Below are 16521 nucleotides of genomic sequence, written 5' to 3' on the forward strand. Positions count from 1 at the left end.
AAAGAGAATTCAAGTCCATGCAGCTGAGTTTCAGGAACAGTCCAAGTGCTGAAGTTGTTTCCTTTGGAATATCTGACAGTCCTTTTTGGTCCTGAAAACAAACTTCTGCAAAAGAGTTCCATCAATAGTTATCAAAAAACCATTGACAGTCATAAGACAATTTAAAACAATTTCAAACAATTTGAACAATCTTGGAATGTCCTTTTCTGGCCCTTCAATGCTTCAGTGCTTCAGAGCTGCTGCCCGCTATTTTCAATCTTTTTTATTTAATTTTAAATTTTTTTTTTTAATTTTTTTTTTTTGATCGAAAAGCAAAAGAGCAGCAGCCAAGCAGAGCAGTGCCAGAGAAGGAAAGGCCCTGGGGGCCCTGGCCCATGCTGGACCAGAAACCCCAAAACTGGCTCACAAAGGGGGACCAGGACTGGTAGGACAAACCAGAATCCCCAAAAACATAAGGAGGCTACGCAGTGGGCCCAGCCCAGGAACTATCTGAGCCCAACGACCCAGGCCAAACCGAGTAGTGACATGCTTCCTTTCCCCAAAACCACTGAGGCATGCCAGCAGCAGGGAAATAGAAGCAGCCCCAAAAATCCTCATCTTGGATCTAGGAATGTTTGTTCCCCACAGCAAGCAAGCCATGATTGCTTCCCGCTGTGCCCCCTGCCTCTGCAATGCAAATGCATCAGGTGTGTCTCCCATCTGCCTCACGGCACCACCCCCACCGGGCTGGGGACCAAAGGCAGAACTGTCGACGGAAGGGAACCAGGACATCAGTTTGATCATCACAGGCTCGATTTTATTGATCAGTACGGCGGGTTAAATACAGTTAATAATGAACTTCATACATATTGCAAAAGTTGAGCTCAGGATTGGTCAGCTTGCATATCAGCACCTACGCCTACTTCTACATTCCTATGGTTCTACTTTTGATACTTTCTACATATTCTTAGGATGTATTCAGGACTAATCTCAACTCCTTATCCTCATGTTGCAGCAAGGTCGCTGCTGACTCTTCCTTTCAGCTTGCTGACTGCTGACTTTTCTCCTTCAGTTTAACTAGTGGCATTATATCAGTGTGGCCTTTCTCAGCTAACCAATTATTAATAATGCTCTCCACATTTCCCCCGTTTTCTTCTTGTGCAAGGAGATTAGTTTGCCATGTTTTTGCTATTGTACAGCTGACCATGTTTTGGATACAGTTAAAGATACAAGGCAAAATAAGCAAAAACAGTAAGATTACACCCAGCAGTCCTATAGCATAGATCACAAGGTTCCTCAGCCACGGTCCGAGTCCCAGGCCTTTAAGCCATTTGTCAATTCCTAAACCGTCTTCTTCCTTAAGTTTGTGAAGTCCCTGTTGTAATTCTTTTATCTTAGTGTGAATGGACACCGAATGATCAGACAGATTCATGCAACACATTCCCTCAAACTCTTCACATCCATGCCCTTGTGCCAAGAGCAAAAATTCTACAGCAGCTCTATTTTGCAAAACAGCATGGTTAACACTTTGCACATCTGCAGTTAGCATGTCTAGAATTTGTGATGTCTTGTTCAGCTCATTCTTTGCCCAGCATCCTAATTGTTTTGCTAAATTCATGGCTTTATTGGCAGATCCTCCTGGTAAGATAGTTGAAACCACCACCTGTTTGAACGTGCCCCAAAATCGTGGATCTCCTATCTTGCTGCAGTCTAAGTCATGTATGCTACGTTTTCTCCTGTTTGAATTTTGACTCAGCTGCATTAGCAAGGACACATTAGGATGAAACAGTGACAATTTTCCCAAAAAACAGGGTCCACCCTGTGGTTTAGCTGGTATACCATTCCATGCCCTGTCTCCACAAATCAAAAATATTCCTGTGGGTAATTTCATTGGTGCTGTGATATTTGTGCCGTTACATTGACTGTAATGCTGTGGAGAGAATTCACTCACATTCAGGGATGAATCTAGGGTGGCCCATGTTTCTTTAGGTTGGTTTAAATTCTGAGCACCCGAAAGTTTGAAGCTAAACCATCCACCAGCTGTAGTGTTAGATATGCTGGCATTTGTACTTCCAAAAAGATCCAATTCCTCAGGAGGAGAGTGCAAAGAGGTGTTAAGTGATTGGATTAGTAAGCATTGACGATAGCCATCACTCTGACCTGCAGTATACCCTTGTTGCACCGGCAATGTGATGTTTGACATGTTAGACATACATAAGGTTTGATTGTTTATCAAACTGCAAAATTCTCCAGGAGACCACACCGGAAGTCCCACCAGGCATGTTCGAAATGGGTTAGTGACTCCTCCAAGGCTAAGACAAAGTGATGATTGGTTAGTTTGATTAGCAAATGTTACCCATAAATTTTCCCTTGGTTGACTAAAGTGTGTTACTCCTACTGCTTCACTTGCTACAGCATTGAGCAGTATTACAAAAACAAACCTCATTTTTCTTTCTGCTTACTTTGCTTCTCCTTTTCTTCCTTCTGCTTACGTTGTTTTTTCTTTCTTCGCTGTCTTTTCCCTGGTTTGCTAGATTGTCTATTGTAAGGCTGAGTCAATTCTTGAATATACTGATCTAATTCTAAATCAGCATCCTTGCTCACAGGTATAGCACGAGGTAAGTTTGAAGGTAAATCAGCTTTACAGCGAGCTGCTATGATACGTGAGGCTCTAGTAATTTCAAATATTCTAAGGTTTTCCTGCAACTTCCACCTAAGATATGCTATAACCACTTGTTCTGCACTCTCAAAGAGCTGTAATCCTGTCCGTCCTGGCAGGCCAGTACTATGTTCAAGAGCTCTAACCCAGATATGATTTCGAATCCACTTTCCAAAACAAGATGTACACCATAAATATCCCAATGACTTCTGTGAATACCAATAAACCTGATTACAATCTGCACAATGCAAAGCTACCCATGCATAGCATTTATCTTTATCCTTTTTGCAAACATAACAAGGAAGCGAATGTAAGTAAGGACCAGTATAAAATTGTGTATCTTCAACCCAAAGCAACCAATTCAATGGTGGTGATCGCAAAGCCTCTTCAGCCTTTTTACTATATGAGGCTAACAGCTCAAGGTCTTTCTTTAACACAAGGTGTATCTTATTTCGTAATCGTAGTTCTTGTTCGTTATCCTCCTCAACAACTATATCCTCCCGAGGGTCCCACAACAGTAAAATTGTTCTAATCATAGAAAATTAATTAGCAATCACTGGTACCCCTATTCAAATGAGACCGTTCCCTTTTTTGCCTTCTTTTTCTTATCTGTCTTCAATCTTGCTGCTCCTAATTTCACTGGTCCTGCCACTTTCAAACTTAATTTTTTCAACTTATCAATGCAGCAATCTAATGCTCTATCAGGATCCCCTTGGAAGGGTCCTACAACTGAATGCTGTGTTAAAGGCACTAATTTCCTACACCTTATAGAAACTATACGTGATTTACTTTGAACCTTAATTCTATTTACAATACATTGTATTTCCCATCGATAATAAGCAAGAACCTTCTGTTCAGGAGACTCATAAAGATTTAAAGCTATATATGCATTCTGCCCCGTTTGTCTCCACAATTCATCTTGCCAGCTTTTTCCCCACGTATGCTCGTGTTCACAAGTATGACACCACAAATCCCGTAATAATGATTGTTCTATCCAAAAAGTTCTTTTACAACCCCCACAACGTAGAGCTATCCAGGCAGCACAATGTGGATTGTGACAGTCAAGGCAATGTAGTTTCGCTGGATCTGTTAAGTGAAAAGTTGATAATGAGTCAATGAAACCAATCAACTCCTGGGCCGTCCGGTAGTGACGTGTCAGTGCTCTGTCCACCACTTCCGAGTACTCCTTCAATTGTAACAGTAGTGGTTGTAGGACTAGAAGCAGTTTCTTCCCCAGTCGCTCCCTGTCCTCCTCCGTAAGGCGATCCACCAGAGGCTGCATCAAAAACAGGTTTAGTCCACTTAGCAGGCACCCACAAAGGCCCTGTAGGTGAGGAAACACAAAGATACCCCCGACCCCAATATAATACCTTTGCAGGTTTTTCCCATAATCCTGTACTTGGGTTCTTATACTTAACCCAGACCTCTGTTTCCTTAGTATTTTCCTGACCTGACCTCGGATGATGTTTCATTGCAGGGGGGGTATCATCTTCCCCAAAAATGCATAAATGATTAATCACATACAAAACCTTAGCCAAACATGCTTGTGGATCTGTCAAATCTTGATGTTTCTCAATATACTGCTTAAGGGTACCATTTGCTCTTTCCCGTAAAGCTTTCCTTAACTGTATCAGTAACTCATACAATCGTTTATTATTCACTTCCTTAACTGCTGCTTCCTCTATTCGTTTGACTACTCCTGCAACATACATAGAGTCTGTGACCACATTTAAAGGCTCCTGTAAGTTGGACACCGCCCATACTACTGCTAACAATTCCAAAGTTTGTAAGCTATCTGCAGGGTCTGCTGTGAGGAGTTGATGCTTCCATTGTCCTTTTTCTTGCCAGGTAACAGCAGCACGCCTTGATTTCTTTCCTGCATCTGTAAAAAATGTAATAGCTCCTTCTATAGTGTTTTCTTCTCTTAAAGGTCGAGTAATCCAGTTCCATTCTGTCATCCATTGCAAAACTCTAGGCACTAATTTACTAGTCTCTACTTTAGCAGGTGACATCAATAATGCTTCTTGTAAATTCTTTGAATTTATCAAGTACCAGTCCAAGGTTTCTTTTTCCATAGGCAATCTAATAGTAGCAGGTTCTCTACCATCCACTTCAAGAATTCTGAGACGCCCCTTTTTGATTAATGCAGCCAATTGTTCAATTTTTGAAGATATTGTTTTCTTATGCTGTAGTGGTGGTGATAACCATTCCAACACCCGTATCTCCCCCGTTTCATTTTGCAACTGAGAGAGAGCACCAAGCAAGTGGCAAGGGCTATTCCAGATAGTAAGGTCAATGGGGTGGTCGAGTTGTCGACGAGACACATACCCTTGCTGTACACAGTTACTAATTTGCTGCAAGGCAAGATGATGCTCCTTTGTCAGGTGTACAGGAGTAGTAGGGTCCACACCTTTTAACAAAGGCCGTAGGGCTTCTAATAAGTGATTTGGTATTCCCACAATAGGCTTCAGCCACTGTAAGTCTCCCAGCAACTTCTGTGCATCATGTAGAGTTTTAATGTCCAATTGTAATTCCAATTTTTGTGGTATTACTATTTGATCCGTCAAAGTCCATCCCAAATATTTCCAGGGCTTTGTAGTCTGAATTTTCTCTGCAGCAATAACAAGTGAATATGCAGCAAGAGTATTTTTAATGGTGTTAATCTGTAAAGAGGAGAATGGCTGTTGCTGTGCAAACAAAATATCGTCCATGTAATGATATATTATAGTTGCTGGCCATTTACGACGTAGTGGCTGTAATGCTGCATCAACATAAAGCTGACATAAAGTGGGAGAGTTGCAAATCTCTTCATGTCATCAGGATGCAGGCCAATAGTGAAAAAAACAATCCTTTAGGTCAATAATTAAAAGTGGCCAGTGTTCTGGAATCATAGCTGGATTTGGAAGACCAGGCTGTAAGGCCCCCATTGGTTCCATTTGGTCATTTACAGCCCTCAAATCATGTATCAAACGATATTTCCCTGATTTCTTTTTGATTACAAAAATAGGTGTATTCCAAGGGCTTGTGGATAGTCGCAGGTGTCCCTTTGTATATTGTTCCTGTACCAATTCATGGGCATGCATAAGACTCTCCCCTTTTAATGGCCATTGCTTAACCATCACCGGTGTATCCGTTTTCCAGGTGAGTGGAATGGGGAAAGTCCAAGCAATGGCAATTACCCCAAAGGGTGCTGATTAGTTAACACCACTCCCAATTGTGTTAAAATGTCCCTTCCAATTAAGCAGGAAACTGTAGGAGGCAATTGAACAATTGAAAACACAGCAGATATTTGTTGATTCTCAATGCACACAGACAAAGACGGCGACCTGCTTGCCAATGTAAATCCTCCCACTCCTGTGAGCATGTTTGATGAAGGAAATAGAGGCCAATGTTGTGGCCAGGCTTCTGGAGAAATGATGCTAGTATCTGCTCCTGTATCCAATAATCCATAAAGGGTTATGCTTTGATGCCCATAGGTAATTTCAACCTTTTGTTTTGGTCTATTTTGTAAATCCACAGTTAAAAGTGTAACACCAGTAGAGCCAAAACCTTTTTCATCCCGTGCTTGCCCAGTAAATGATTGTATTCCTGATGTCATTTGTGACAGTGGTACCAATTGAGCAATGCGTTGTCCTTTTGTAATTTTAATCAGAGGATAAAGGGTGTAAGCCATAATTTGTATTTCCCCTGTAAAGTCCGCATCGATAACACCAGGCAAAACAAATAATCCCAACATAGTTATAGAGGAACGTCCCAGCAATAATGCTCCACATGTTTGTCCATTTAGTATAAGAGGACCCTTTATTCCAGTGGGTATCCTCTCAGGCCGGTTCGTCATTAGTGTGACGTCTACTGCTGCTGATAAGTCCAAGCCGAAGCTCCGTGTTGTTGCAGGTTGCAGACAGGAGGTAGCAGCGATGTCACGGCAGCTGCTGGTGTCTCCAATGTCACGGCAGTAACTTGTGTCTGTCCCTCATTGCCGCATCGGTAACACTTGATGAATGGTCTCCAGCCTCTTTACGTGACTGCCAGTGAGCCGCTTTGGAGAGGAGCAAGAGCAGCTAACACCTGATTCTGAGTAGACTATGCTTTTGCAATCCTAATCCTAATTCCTTTAAGGCTTCTGCTATAAATGCCTGTGAAGCTGTTGGCATTAATGCCATTCGCTCTAATGCTTCCTCAATAGTCTAATTTGCCCCTAAAGTAGCTAACACTCTTTGGGTTGCTGGATTGCTATTTTGCAAGGCACACCTGCTTCAAGAGTGCCCTGCAACACCAGCCCGATCTATAGCAGTAGCTGTTCTATCGATAAAATTTCCAAATGATTCTTCTCTTCCTTGCTTAATACCCATATAAGCCGGTAACCCTCCTGGCTCTTTAACCATATCTATTGCAGCACGCACTAACCACATAGACTCTCTAAGTTTATCAGCTCCCAATATCATCTGTGCCTCTGTACGTAAGAATGCCTCTAAGCCCATCAGCTCCTTTACTGTTACTCCATGTAATGGGTCATGTGCATTAAACAATAACTGCTGATGCTGAGTGAATATCAACCGAACTATTCCTCTTAAATCATTAGGACATAAAACCTGAGTATTAAAAGGATAATCTAACATTTGCTTAACAGGTTCACTTTTTACTCCAAACTGACTAACCGTAGAACGTAGCTGAGTTAACAACTTCCAATCTAAGGGAGTATATTCTGCTATATTATGCGTAAGGTTCCCCTGTGCATCATACTGTGGTGTGTATGTAACTGGACATGCAAGACTAGAAGCTATTTCCACCGCCTCACCATCCCCCATTTGCATTACTTCTTTCGCCAAAGCAGCCCAAGCTTCCCTCCTCTGTTTAGCCATCTCCCCCCATGGATCACGGTGTGCCCCTGGGATGAGATCGGGCTCTTTAAGGGTGCTATGCTGCTGGCGCTTCGGTGCAGACACCGAGGTTTCGCGCGGGGGGGGCAGTGAAGCAGAGGCTGGCTCGCGCGGGGGAAGCGGGAGCCCCCCCTCCCCCGCTGGAGCTGACAGTGAAACAGGAGCCGACTCACACGGAGCCAGCCTGCGGGGGGGAACCAGCCCCCCCGCTGGAGCCGGCTCGGGCGGGGAAGGTGACCCCCCCACCGAGGCTGTAACCTGAGCCGGCTCACGGAGGGGTAGCGGCGGAGGCAAGGCTGGCGGCGGAGGCGAAGCTGGCTTGCCCCTCCCCCCACCATCCGACCCGCCTGAAGCTGGTGGCGGAGGCAAAGCTGGCTTGTTCCTACCTCCACCATCCGACTCGCCCTCCCCCTCTGACAGGAAAGGTGCAGACGGTTCCACTGCGCCTATAGAGAAATCCTCCACACCACTTTGCTGGGGACTCTTAGGCATAAGTACCTTAGTTACAGAAGGTGCCAGGGGATCATCTTCACGACCATACCCTATATTCCTCTTATGAGCTTCTGTTGCCCTTCCTGCTGCCTTTCTCTCAGAGACCTGCTGAAGTAACGTGTTATACACCACCTGCCATAACTTCCCGAATTTCTTTGCTGACTTATCATCATCTAGTACTGTATCCCACAATATTTCCCCAAACTTTCTCCACTCTGATAACTCATGAACTGTATGAGGATTAGAAAAGATACCCTTAGCATGGCCATAAGCTAATAACCCTGGTAACTCCTTTTTTAAATCTATCCCTTTTATCCCACGCCGCTCTAAATAGGCGGTAAATAAAACATATGCCGCTTGCCTATCCATACCTATTAATCAGCGCGCGCTGTTGCAGCTCTCCAGGCTCCTGCGACACGTATTGGCTTAAGTCACCGTTGTGAACCTTAAGGGTGCTTCAAATTCCGGCACCGTCCCGGCTGCTGGGACCCAAACCCAACTTCCGGACCGTGGCGTAATCCCTTTTTCTTTTGATCCGAGAAAAAGGGCAGAGATTCGGTTATGCCCGCATTCTCCACCATTTGTCGACGGAAGGGAACCAGGACATCAGTTTGATCATCACAGGCTCGATTTTATTGATCAGTACGGCGGGTTAAATACAGTTACTAATGAGCTTCATACATATTGCAAAAGTTGAGCTCAGGATTGGTCAGCTTGCATATCAGCACCTACGCCTACTTCTACATTCCTATGGTTCTACTTTTGATACTTTCTACATATTCTTAGGATGTATTCAGGACTAATCTCAACTCCCTATCCTCATGTTGCAGCAAGGTCGCTGCTGACTCTTCCTTTTAGCTTGCTGACTGCTGACTTTTCTCCTTCAGTTTAACCAGTGGCATTATATCAGTGTGGCCTTTCTCAGCTAACCAATTATTAATAATGCTCTCCACAGACAGTCATAAGACAATTTAAAACAATTTCAAACAATTTGAACAATCTTGGAATGTCCTTTTCTGGCCCTTCAATGCTTCAGTGCTTCAGAGCTGCTGCCCGCTATTTTCAATCTTTTTTATTTAATTTTAAATTTTTTTTTTTAAATTTTTTTTTTTTGATCGAAAAGCAAAAGAGCAGCAGCCAAGCAGAGCAGTGCCAGAGAAGGAAAGGCCCTGGGGGCCCTGGCCCATGCTGGACCAGAAACCCCAAAACTGGCTCACAAAGGGGGACCAGGGCTGGTAGGACAAACCAGAATCCCCAAAAACATAAGGAGGCCACGCAGTGGGCCCAGCCCAGGAACTATCTGAGCCCAACAACCCAGGCCAAACCGAGTAGTGACATGCTTCCTTTCCCCAAAACCACTGAGGCATGCCAGCAGCAGGGAAATAGAAGCAGCCCCAAAAATCCTCATCTTGGATCTAGGAATGTTTGTTCCCCACAGCAAGCAAGCCATGATTGCTTCCCGCTGTGCCCCCTGCCTCTGCAATGCAAATGCATCAGGTGTGTCTCCCATCTGCCTCACGGCACCACCCCCACCGGGCTGGGGACCAAAGGCAGAACTTTCGGCAGAACCCACCTGCCCCTCGCCACTAGGGCACAAGAGGGGCAGCAGAGATGGCAGCCCCCATGGGACAGCAACCGACCAAACACGCCCCAACCCGCCGAGAATGCTGATCTTGAACGCAGACAGGCAGGCTGCCCCCAGAGTCAGCTGGCAGGCAGCCCCCGCTCCACAGAAGGAGAGACCCCCTGCTGGGGCAGCTGCTAGAGTAGCCAGTCTGGGATGATCCGAGTTCGAACAAGCCGCCGGTGCCATGGCAGTTTCTGACGCCGACCCGGAGGGCAGAGCCTCCGACAACGGCAGAGCCGCTGGAGCGGCCAGTCCGAGCGGCGAGGGGGAAGCCGGAACTGGGGAGGGAATCACGCTGAGCGTGGGATCCGCCGCGGGCTGCCCCAAGGGTCCCGCGGGTTCAGCGCCGTTTCCAACACCGTCCTGAACAGGGACTGTCTCGGCTTGAGGCGATGAGGAGTCCGATGGAGGCAGCGGAGGGGCCGAAGGGGCCTCCTCCTCCCCTGAGCCAGAAGCTGGAGACGCATCCTTGTTGCCTAGCAACAGCTCAGGGACCAGAAGTGCTGTCTCTTCTGCAGTGTCAGATGCAGGCTCTGACAGGGGTGGGGAGGCTGGTGAAGCCATAGGTGGGACCGCCTGGAGAGTCGGAGACGGGATCGCCTGGAGTGATGGCTCTGGCAGGGGCATGGAGGAAGCCTCAGAGACCGGTGCCACCCCCATGTGTGAAGGAGGCGGAGTCTGAGAGGCCAGCTGTGGCTTGAGCGGCGCCGCCTCCTCCCATCCCCCCCGAAGAGAGAGAAGGGGGAGAAGGAGAAAGTTGCCTCTGCGCAGGCTCCGGAGAAAGAGTAAAAAAAACTTCTTCGTACGGCGAAGTTTCAGCCCCCCCCGCCACAAAGCAGTGGGGGCTGGGAAGCAGAATGTCCTCCCCCACCGGGTCTTCTCCCAGGGACGGTGGAAACGGGGTCTGTCCATAACAGTTAGAAATCCATTGAAAGATAGCTGCTCTGCGTTTCAGAACTGGGAAAAGCTTTACAAATGCTGGGTAGATAGAAGGAAGGACACGTCCCGGGCTCCAGACGAACTGGAAAATGGAGTCCATGCACTCCCAGACAAAAACATCCAAAGCGTACAGGACATCAGTAAAAGACCCAAAAAGCTTTGCCCATCTAAAGAACTCATAGAGATCTGTTTTTGACAGAAAAAACCCATCTTCTCTACACCAATGTTGCCAGAGGGCAATGAGATTCCCCTCTGAAGGAGTAAATTGAATCTCTTCTGGCAAGGCATGTGTCTGCCATATGAAAAGCCACAACCTACGACGGGCTGGTTCATCAGGGATAGAAAAATGAACAGTACCTTCTGAAAGAGTCCAGCTTGCTCTGGTCAGCTCCACAGGTCTGCTGCTCTTTTCTATCATCTTTCCTGAAGGTTTTCCAGAAGAAGGTTCTCTTTGTTGGCAGCCTTGGCTGTGAACTCTGTCCAAATCAGGATCTTCAGTTCTTCAGCTCCTGGCCTGAATCCACTTCTGTGGTTGCTTCAAAGCAACCATCAAATGCTACACATACAGGATTTTTACCCAGTGCAGCAATTTTGCTCCTCTGGTCTTATCAAATTAATTTCTGCTCTGACACGAGGGGTCACCAGATATTACTGTGCGTGAGTGGGTCACTGCTGGTGAGAGAGAGACGGTGAATCTTGTTTCTTGATCAGAAGGCTGAATTTATTGATATATTATATATAATACATTATGACTATACTAATAGGAATAAAGAGAGAGGTTTGCAGAGCTGCTAGGCTAGGCTAAGAATAGCTAGAAAAGAAATCTATAACTAAGTTGTGCCCAAGGACTCAGTCCCCGGCTCGCACTTTGTGTTTGGCCCTTAATTATAAACAAGAAGCATGAGCCAATCAAGAAACCCCTGTTGCATTCCACAGCATCTGATAATAATTGTTTACATTCTCTTCTGAGGCCTCTGGCCTCCAGAAGACGCAGAAATCTGAAAGAAAGGATTTCTGTGAAGAAATGTCTGCGACAAGGGGGGAAAAGTGTAAGCACAAACCCGAGGAAGCGAGATGCCAGGAAATATGTTCACCCTCACAAAGAGCTAATTAGCAAAGCAAGGCTCTGCTTGCCACTGCTTACTCACACCAAGACAAAATAGGGGGTTTTGGGTGGCTGTCACCTTTCCTGGTACAAAGACGTTCTCTGTGAACTGATATAAAGGCACCTACCATCAACCACGGCAGCTTTCCATGGAAGCAGAGAGAAAATAATTATTTTCTGAGCAACCACCACTCTACTTACCCAAAAATGGCAGCTAAAACCCCATTTTTTAACATTAAGGAGATAAAAAAGGAAAAAGAGATGATAAGAAAACCAGCCTGAGGACAGACAACAAATCAGGCAACCACCAGGATACTGCTGGCTCCTGGCACAAGCGATGATTAATTCCAACCTGGATATAAAACAAGCCTGCACTAGTCCTCTGCTGTCTGGTATTGTCCCAGGATTATGGTAATTAAGCAATTTGTATTACCTGATACTGATAAGAAAAATAAAGCCCCGTTTATGACACCGTATCCCCTAGATTTTACATGGTAGTTACTGAGGCATTCTTGTTACCTGGTGAACATAATATTCGAGATCATAAAGCGCCGCGACTTTCTCATCCAGCATGGAGGCAGAGCTGTTGAATTTGCTGATTAATTTAACCATAATTTCATAATCTGTTTCTATCTTCATGTTCAGCTTTTCAAACTCCTCCTTTAGTTGCTCTATGGGCCGGAACTTCTTCCTCACCTCTTTCTCTCGGGCCTTGGAAACAAAAGGAGGAAAAACCAGATGTGAGATAACAAGATAGGAGATGAAGAGAGACAAGACAGACACAGAAAGGAATGCCAGCCCCAAAATTCACAAAGGGAACCTGGTTGTCTGTGTCAATGGATTTATTGCTCTACATCAGAGGTGCAGGGGCAGGGTCCTTCTGAGAAGCCCAGGAACCCAGTTAGCTGTGATATACCCACAATATGAGTGAACAGTAGAGCTCTGTGCACCACTTCTACATCTCTACAGCATTTGTGCACTATTTCTACATGCCATTTCCATCCAATTCAACATCAACCCCACAGGCAGCAGTACTGCTGTTCTCTGCTTGCCTGCAAGTGGATCTTCTCAAAACCTGGCTGCAAAAAGCCCTGAGGCACCTCCCTGATCTTACAGCTGAACCTCTCTGGAACTGGACATGAGGCTGGAGAGCTCCAGAGGTCCCATCCAGCCCAAAGTGCCCAGTGACTCCAACGAGTTCTCAGACACAGACAAAGATGCTTTTGCCTTTCCAAGCATTGAGCAAATTCCTGGAAGGGTCTATCTCCTAGGGAGAGGTGTGAGGATAGAAGCTGTCAGAAAGGGAGGCAGAAGGAGCAGTGATAAGCTGGGGGCAGCTGACGTGCTGTGTCATGGGGCTTGGCCAGCACACAGCCTGTCCTGAGCTCATCTCCCTCGCAGTAACAGCACCCCAAGGGCTGCCCTGAGCAGAGAGCTGACACAAAACATGTGATGAGGAGGAAAGGCTCTGTCAGAGATCTCAAAGAGCCCCAGAGGTGCAGGAACATCAGCACTGGTGGCACTGGGGACAGAGCCTGCCGCTGCAGGGGACAGAAGCAGCAGAGAGGCCATGCTGGAGCTGGGCTGCCCCAAGGACAGGAGAAAGGCAGAAAGCCCCCTTTGGAAGGCATTTGTCGCAAATGCCAAGATGTGTTTGTATGCGGAGTGAGCCTCAGCTGGAGGGTTTGCACTGTCCTGCTCCCCATGAGGGATCAGAGAGGGCTGGAGGAAAACCAAGTGAGCAATGGAGGTGAAAGCTGTGTCAATGGAATGATAAATTGCCAGAGGTACCACACCCAACCCATCCCTCCCCGAGCTGCCTCTGGCGGAGCACAGAGAGGCTCGGTGTAACTCCGTTTCCTCTGATACTGAGCTTTCAGGGAAGGATTTGCTCTCTGCAGGAGTGACTGCAAATGGAATACTTTAGGTCCATTAGATGTAGCTGCTTTTAGCCCAGTTGCTGGGACAAAAGCTATTTTAACAGGGGGTTTTAAAATATGGCTTATTTTCACCTAATAGAGTATCACTAATTTTTGCATTTCAATGATCCTCATTTCCAGCAGCCCTTTTCAGCAGCCCTGCAATCAATCAGCAATGCTGCTATGGAAATAATCTCCAGCAAATGAAATCATGCCGTGCTGCCACATAAGGGAAGAAAAAGCCTTTCTGTGACACCAGAACTTTAGAGCCTTGACTCCTCTTTCAGTTTTTGTTTGAGTAAGCCAAGACCAAGACAGCAGGAGGAGCGAGGGTTAAAGAAATACTGCTGAGGGGGAGAAGGGAAAGAGGCTCTGATGCACCTGATGAGTCACACATCTTCCCACCTATTTACTTCGGGTTGTGGGTTGTTTTGTAACTAAATGGACAACTTGGAGCTTGTGTAAGGAAACGTCAGCCCCTGCTTCACCATGGCCACTTGGGTTTTGCTATCCAGAGCACAAGGTTGGAAACCCAAAGCAAGGAGAGTAAAAGGAAATACCCTCTGTAAATACCGTCAGCTGCAATCCAGTTCCTTTTGGGGTCTGCAGACATTTTTGTGAATTGAGCTGCAGTGAAACAGATAAATTACATTGTTCAGAGCAGCTGTGGCTGCCCCTGGATCCCTGGAAATGTCGAAGGCCAGCTTGAATGGGGCTTGGAGCAACCTGATATAGTGGAAGGTGTCCCTGCCCATGGCAGGGGTGGGACTGGATCAGCTTTAAAGGTCCTATCCAACCCAGACCACTCACAGAATCTTTGAGTCGTACAGAAAAGTCAGGGAACAATATAACTAATAGGTTAATAAAGGTATTTCAGGTCCATATTCACCACAAAATTAGTTTGCACAGTGTTTTCCAAGCAATCATTTTAACCATTGTGTTTCAGCAGAGTGTAACAGGGTGTTTTCAGATCCCTGCAATGTGCATTGCTTTAGAAATGGGAAACTCACCTTCCTTTCTGCCTTCTCACTTTCCTTCATTTTAGCCAAGGCCTTTTTAAGCTCCTCAGATGTGAATGAATTTGCATCGAGATCAATCTTGCCCAGCCTTGCAGAAAAGACAAAACAAACAAGAACATGTAATGAGTGAAAAACGGCCTCAATTCTATTTTCACTGTGACATTCTAGCAATGGCTAATGGCAGGAGGAAAGGAATGAAAAAACCTACTATACTCAAGAAAAGATTAGACAAAGTGCTGGATTCTGTGTCAGGCTCACAGACAACTCCCCCTGAAAATAAAGGGCTCTGCTGACCCAAATTCTCAGATTCCACCACAATAAAAACATCTGATGAATTGATACCTCAGAATTTTGTGTTGCAATTGAGGAACAACCCCAGCGCCACTATATAACTGCAGAGGGCCTACAAGCTTCAACTTGCAGATTTCAGCTTATGAACATTGTACAAAGAGTCATTGGAGACCTCAGTACCTTTCTAGTAAGGGAAGGGACTACAGAGAAGTGGGAGAGGACTCTTGGTCTGGAACTTTAGTGATGGGACAAGGAGAAATGGGATCAAAGTGCAAGAGATAGAAGAGGTTTGATGATGGAAAGAAGTTCTTTACTCTCAGGGTGCTTGTCCCTGACACAGGGACCAGTGCAGAGAGGCTGTGGAGAGGCCCCATTCCCAGCAACGTCCAAGGCCAGGTGAGACAGGGGCCGCAGCAACCTGCTCTGCTGGGAGCTTGCTCAGCTTGGAACCAGAGGATATTCAGGGTCCCTTCCAAGCTAAACAATTCAAGGATTTGATCATTCTGCCATCCCCATCTCCAACTGAATAGCAGCCCTGAAACTTCAGTGACATCACAGCTCCCAGAGGGTTCCAGGTGGAACGTCCAGGACCTGGAAACGAGCGCAGCAGACACTTCACCGGCTGCCAAGGGTCAGTTGCTGCTCACCCAGCACTCTGACCCTCAGCGCTGAGCTGCTGCTGCTGCCTGGGCTTTTTCTGCCGCCTGCTCCGGAGCGCCAATCCCAGCACAATGTGCTCTTCCGTGCCAATGGGGGTACAGTCCCATTCCAGGCAGGGGGCACCCAGCTTGGGCAGGCTGCAGCCATGTGGGAATGGATGGTGGAGGACAGGAAGCCCACTGGGAGATTGTGCTGCCCCTTGCAGACTGACAGAGACACTGTGGAGGACATGGAAGTGGACCTGGGCCTGGATGAGGAAGAGATGATGGAGGTGGACTCCTCCTCTACTTCCATGTCCTCCACTGTTGAGGACATGGAAGTAGACAAGGAGGACAACATCGAAGAGATGGAGGTGGATGAGGAGGATAACACAGAGGAGATGGAAGTTAACATAAAGGATGAGGAGGAGCCCATGGTCCTTGGATGAAGATGCAGCCCCACAGGTAAGACAGGCAGATGCTTCCCACGCCCTGCCCACACACACACTGGGTCCCCTGACGCCAGGCTGGGGCTGGGCTGGATGGCCCCGCTCAGGGACACGGTGCCCACAGGGGGCCTGGATTGTGCTGCCACAAGCACCAGCCCCGGCCTGCCCTGCCCTTGCCTGGGGCCACGCCAGCCCTGCTAACCCCGGCCCAGCCCCTGGGGCCCAGCTGCCAGTTCTGCTGGGCCCAGTGCTGCCGGCTGAGTCCAGCTCTGCTGCTTCCTTTCTTCCAGGACTGATACACATGATGGCACAGATGCCACGCCTTTGTAAATACGTTTGAAGTTTAGAAGTTCCTTGTAAATATGTTTACTACGTGCAAAGTTTTTTGTAAATACGTTTTCAAGAATGTTAGCCCATCGGATCCCTTGTAAATATGTTCTGTACATTGTTGGTGTTGCTGTTATAACAATTGTTATGACACATGTTCTGTAAATCTGAGATTTGCCGATCTTCAGCAAATAAAT

General features: G+C 46.6%; 1 protein-coding gene across 1 annotated transcript in view; it reads right to left on the minus strand.

Annotated features, from left to right (window-relative positions):
* Nucleotides 1-12179: 12179 nt before the first annotated feature.
* LOC134434603 (nucleotide exchange factor SIL1-like) overlaps nt 12180-16521 on the minus strand; it is a 56786-nt gene continuing 52444 nt past the window's right edge. Inside the window, exons 2-3 of the mRNA XM_063183258.1 lie at nt 14611-14707; nt 12180-12392 (exon numbers count right to left, since the gene is read on the minus strand). Coding sequence (XP_063039328.1) covers nt 12180-12392; nt 14611-14640 — 243 coding nt within the window. The 5' untranslated portion in view covers nt 14641-14707. The remainder of the gene's footprint in view (nt 12393-14610; nt 14708-16521) is intronic.

This window comes from Melospiza melodia, unplaced genomic scaffold (genome assembly GCF_035770615.1).
Source record: "Melospiza melodia melodia isolate bMelMel2 unplaced genomic scaffold, bMelMel2.pri scaffold_44, whole genome shotgun sequence".
Taxonomy (NCBI): Eukaryota; Metazoa; Chordata; class Aves; order Passeriformes; family Passerellidae; genus Melospiza; species Melospiza melodia.